This window comes from Mandrillus leucophaeus, unplaced genomic scaffold (genome assembly GCF_000951045.1).
Source record: "Mandrillus leucophaeus isolate KB7577 unplaced genomic scaffold, Mleu.le_1.0 Scaffold370, whole genome shotgun sequence".
Taxonomy (NCBI): domain Eukaryota; kingdom Metazoa; phylum Chordata; class Mammalia; order Primates; family Cercopithecidae; genus Mandrillus; species Mandrillus leucophaeus.
This window is the reverse complement of record NW_012103921.1, coordinates 509,529-514,397: the sequence shown is the minus strand read 5'-3', so window position 1 is coordinate 514,397 and position 4,869 is coordinate 509,529. Positions and strand designations below refer to the sequence as shown.

Here is a 4,869-nt window from a genome sequence, read left to right as displayed (position 1 = left end):
AGTGAGATCCTGTCTCTACAAAAAATAAAAAAATTAGCTAGGTGTGGTGGCGTGTGCTGGTAGTCCCAGCTACTCAGGAGGCTGAGCTGGGAGGATCGCTTGAGCCTGGGAGGCAGAAGTTGCAGTGAGTGGTGACTGCGCCACTGGATTCCAGCCTGGGCGACAGAGTGAGACCCTGCCTCAATGCTCAGTACATGTACACCCTCTTCCTTGAGAAGTAGCTCCACTCATAGACCGTAGGCCCTGGAGCCAGACCGTGTGAATTCAAGTCCTCCTATCACTTCCAGCTAAGTGACCTTGGCAAGTGACAACCTCTCTGTAAAATGGAAACACAAAGAGTGACAAACTAGGGAAGTCTTGTGAAGACTGAATGAAACACGCAAGTGCCCCAGAAAAGGCAGTTCTCAGTGTGCTAGTTCTGTTCTTTCCCATGTAGGTCCCTCTCCGGTGGCCAGCGAGACAGGAAGTACAGACCACCACACCTCCAGCTCTCCGACTCCCTCTCCAGCTCTTGGGTCCGCAGGATCCCTCCGGATTGCAGCTGAGAGGAGTCCCCCAGCAGGCAGGGACCCCACGAGACAGGACGCAGCTTTGGAAGGTTACACCCTGCTCCTACTCTCCCCGCCAAAATCACACCTGTCCCTCTCCAGGTGATGGAGACAGGGGCAGTGGGCCCAGGCCAAGGCCTGAGTGGACTTTCTCTTCCCACAGGCCCCCAGCTCCGAGGGGTGGTGCTGGCCTCCTCGATGCTCCTGGCTTCTGCTGGCCTCCTCATGGGCCTCCTTTGGTGCTGGTGCTCTCCTAGCTGGCTGGCCTGGCAACCTGGCGCCTGTGGCCTCTGCCTCCGCTGCAGCACATCTGCCATTTGCTACCCATGTCCCAGCCAGGTCTCCCCAGGGGGCTGCAGCTGAGTGGCCCAGCCTTCCAGGGTCAGGGAGGCCATCCCTAGAGGGCTTTGGGCACATGGGAATGGGACTAGGCTCTGGGGTCAGACAGACTCCTCGGGTTCTAACCTGGCTCTCTGTCTGATGCTGGACAGGCCTCCTGACCCTCTGAGACTCAGCTGCCCCTCCAGAAAATAGGACGATTCCTGCCTCACAGGGTTGGGCGTCTGGGAGCCTCACTGATCCAAAAACACCTTGCTTCACCCCCAGATCTCACCTGCCCCGCTCTGCCCCACCCACAGACTCCACTGAGTGAAGCCCTCATCAAAGACACGGGAGGCCCCTGGCGGGGATAGCACCGTTTATTAAGAAAAAATCAAGACAAAGACCACAGGAGGGTCCCTTCTAGGACACAGAGGCCAGGCGTCCCAACCCCACAGTCTGGGAGCCACTGGCAGGATGGCACTCGAGCTGGAGCTTCAGGCTCCCGCAGATGGGGCAGGGTGGTCGGGGGTCCTATCCCCCTCCTCTCTCTCCCAGTTGTGAGTTCTGCTTTCCCCCACCCAAGGCACTAGCTCTTCCTGGGCACCAGCGGCATCTGAGGAGTCCCTGGGCCTTCACTTCCAGATGAGTGGGGATGTGGCCTGGGGTGGGCAAGGCCCGGTGGGCGGGGCCTTCTCAGTGCTGGGCTCTGCCTGTAGCAGCTCCTGGTAAGAGTTGGGGTGGGTTTTCCCTTACAGCCCCTGAGGGAGGAACCCTGGGCTGTGTGCTGGCAGAAGGGGGTGGGAATGCAGGCCAGGAGGAGGGCGTGGTAGGAAGGGGACGCTGCCAGAGGAGGTGCCAGGGGCTGGGTGGAGGTGGGTGGGGGTGCCGAAAAACGAGCTGGTGGGGATGGGGACCGCCTGCCCAGCGGTGAGCTGCCTTTTGCTCCACAGCCGGCACTAAAGACAATTCCCAATCCTGAGTGGGTGGCAGAGGTTCCTGCGATGCCCGTCTCAGGTAGCTGTGGGGCACCAGCCTACAAGCCGAGGTTGGCTCTCCTAGGAGTGAGAACTGCCCAAGGGCTACAGAAACAGGCCACCCAGCTCTATCTTGGGGGCTCCATTGGTGGGTAGGGGGAGAGTGGGGGCAGTTCTGGGCCCACCCAGCCACCGTTCCTGACCCCAAGTCCTGGTGGCTTTCTGAGGCGCCTACTCCCATCAAACCTGCCTTGCCCGCCAGCCTTGTGGCTTTGCCCAGCTGTGTGGGTGGGGGTCGCGTGCCCACCTCCAGTCCAGCCCAGGGCGGTAGCAGCAAAGCGTGGCATCGCCTCAGTTTCTTACAAAAATTCATAATAATATTAATAATAATATACTCGACGTTGTCGGGCTGGGGCGCGGCCCAGGAGTCCGTGTGGGGCAGGCAGGTGCCTACGAGGGGCAGGGGCGTGTGTTGGCCCCGGCCTGGGCGCGGTGCTGCAGGTCCAGGGGCTGTGGAGGCGGGGCGCCGGGTCGGGCCGAGTGCAGCACCAGGTTCTTGACACAGCCTGTGATGCCTGAGGAGAACCTGCCCCCGGTCAGCATGGTCACGTCGGGGGCTCCGCCTGCCAGGAGGTGAGAGGACAGGGCTTGTGGGCTCCAGCAGCCCAGGAGGCGAGGAAGGCCGGGTGAGCTCCAGTCCCAAGGGAGTGCTGTTCCTGCCCTTGCCCTGAGAAGGAGCCCCAGACTTACCAATGTAGACGCTGCCCTTGGCGTTGACTGCCACGTTGGGACCTGGGGACCGGCCGCTGACCAGCTCCTCACCGTCGACCTGGATGGAACCTCTTCGGCCCTCCCTGCAATGGACCTGGGTCAGGCCCCTTCCCACAAACTCCCCGGTCCTCCCCAGCGCCACGACAGAGTCCCCTCCCTCTGGCACCGAGATTCCAGACTCAGAAGTCTGTCCCTGTTCCCCAAGCTCTCTTTCCCCCGCTGAACAAGAGATCGGCCCCACGAAGGCATCTTCCTCGTTTCTGCGCCCAGGTTTCCTCCTGCCCCGAGGGCGCTCGCTTGCCCCCAGCGGCGTGCAGTCTGAGATGGAAGCTTGAGCCCTGGCTGGTGGGTTCTCCCCTCTCCTGGCTTTAAGTTCTGTCTCCACAGAGCTCAATGCCTGCCTCTCTGCCCATGGTGGGGGGCATCCTGCCCCACTCCAGAACACTGGGCCCCGTCCCGAGTGCCCGGCAGGGTCCCTTACCGCAGTGCTGTCACTCGGTGCCACTCGCCGTCATTGATGGGGTCCTCAGAGACCAGGCGGGCCTCCCCACTACCCAGCTGGTACCTGTAGTCATCCAGGCCCAAGAAGTGTGAGGTGGGGCAGGATGGGGGGGTGGGGTGCTGGGACCAGGGAAGGGAGAGGAAGGGCCAGGTGCCCGGACCCACCTGAAGACAAGGTGCCCATCTTGAAGCCCGAGACTGATGAAGTCCTTGCCTCGGCCAGCCTCTCCCACCTCCTGCCAGGGAAGCACAGGGTCTCTGGGGTCCCCAGCCTGGAGAGCGGAGGCTGCCGAGGCCAGGAGGCTCCGCTTTCCCCTCTCCCCACCACTCTGGCCACCAGGAAGCCAGCTTCCTGCCCCAGGAGCCCCAAGAGTCTGGCCGGATGCCCACACTCACCACACCCTGCCAGAGCAGGAGGCCATTGGCCGTGCTGGTCCGAACCTCCAGCTCGATGGTCTCGGGCACCTCGGGCAGGCTGCGGAGGAAGAGTGGGTGAGGGGACAGAAGTCCCAGATTCCCGTCCTCCCCATTAGGCCCACGGGCTCTCCCAACGCCAGTCTCACCTCCTGGAGAAGATACGGCCAGGGAAGGCAAGGAAGCCATCATCGTGGAAATAAGCTCCGTATTGCCCAGGGGCATCTGCGGGAGAGAGGGGGATGGTGCCACACCTGCCACATCAGGCATCAATCCCCAGTCAGTTCCACTGACCCCCACCTCCACGCCAACATGAAGGACTAGGGGGCTGTGAGCCTGCAGTCCCTGGGGACCCAAGGGAGTTGTCGACAGAATTCAGGGGGCCTGTGACTTTGGATGGGAAAGCATTACACCTCAATTTCACTCACTTCTCACTGAAATTGAGCAGTTCTTTCAGTGAGATGTAGGCAAGAAACCAAAGTAGTAGTGGTAGGACCTGCAACTTTGTTACTAATATTTGCTTATCACATTACAGTAGCTGCAAGTATTTCAAAATATCATTTACACATATTGCTGCTTTGAAACTGTGGTAGCTACTGAGACCACCGGATCTTGTTATTTGATGTATTAATAAAGAAGCACACATAGAGCAAGTCAGAAAACTTAAAAAATGTTTTGATTACTTCAGCATAATTGCTTTCCTTAAATCAATGCATTTTATTTTATTTTGTGCAGTCAACAGGATCCATGTTGGGTGACGCGCCATTCTACTTGCCAAGTTCTGTCTGGCTTTAGCCCTGAAAGTCCCACATCCCAAGAAACCCCTCAGTCTGGAGCTACTGGGATGGTTGGTCACCTTGGACCATGGCAATAAATGATTCAGAGCCTTGGTGTTCTCTCCATCTTACAGATGGGCAGGCAGGCTCAGGCGAGTGACTGGCCCAGGATGTGGGGGGAACTAAGATTGCAACCTGGACCTTTTAGCCCTGATGTCCATACTGTGTGTGGCTCTACCACCCCCAGCCCTATCTGTTCACGACCCATCCTACAGGCTGGCAGTGGCCATAGTAGCTCTGGCAGGGGGCAAGAGTAGGGGACCCTCTCCTACCCTCTGCCAAATGATGAGGAGAACGGCTGACATTTACCAAGCACCTACGATGTGCCTGTGCGGTGAGTGTCCCATCCAGCCACAGACACCATTGCATTTAACTCAATCCTTACGACAACCCTATGAATGAAGATTATATATAGATATGTCTTATTTTATTTATTGTTTTGAGATGGAGTCTTGCTCTGTGGCCCAGGCTGGAGTGCAGTGGCACAATCTTGGTTCACTACAA

General features: G+C 58.8%; 2 protein-coding genes across 2 annotated transcripts in view; one reads left to right on the top strand and one right to left on the bottom strand.

The window, feature by feature from the left end:
* Positions 1 to 2,211, top strand: part of LDLRAD2 (low density lipoprotein receptor class A domain containing 2) — a 9,259-nt gene extending 7,048 nt beyond the window's left edge. The window contains exon 4 of the mRNA XM_011990132.1: positions 1,187 to 2,211. Coding sequence (XP_011845522.1) covers positions 1,187 to 1,200 — 14 coding nt within the window. The 3' untranslated portion in view covers positions 1,201 to 2,211. The remainder of the gene's footprint in view (positions 1 to 1,186) is intronic.
* HSPG2 (heparan sulfate proteoglycan 2) overlaps positions 1,229 to 4,869 on the bottom strand; it is a 142,339-nt gene continuing 138,698 nt past the window's right edge. The window contains exons 97-102 of the mRNA XM_011990146.1: positions 3,679 to 3,754; positions 3,512 to 3,590; positions 3,281 to 3,351; positions 3,096 to 3,179; positions 2,594 to 2,697; positions 1,229 to 2,466 (exon numbers count right to left, since the gene is read on the bottom strand). Coding sequence (XP_011845536.1) covers positions 2,294 to 2,466; positions 2,594 to 2,697; positions 3,096 to 3,179; positions 3,281 to 3,351; positions 3,512 to 3,590; positions 3,679 to 3,754 — 587 coding nt within the window. The 3' untranslated portion in view covers positions 1,229 to 2,293. The remainder of the gene's footprint in view (positions 2,467 to 2,593; positions 2,698 to 3,095; positions 3,180 to 3,280; positions 3,352 to 3,511; positions 3,591 to 3,678; positions 3,755 to 4,869) is intronic.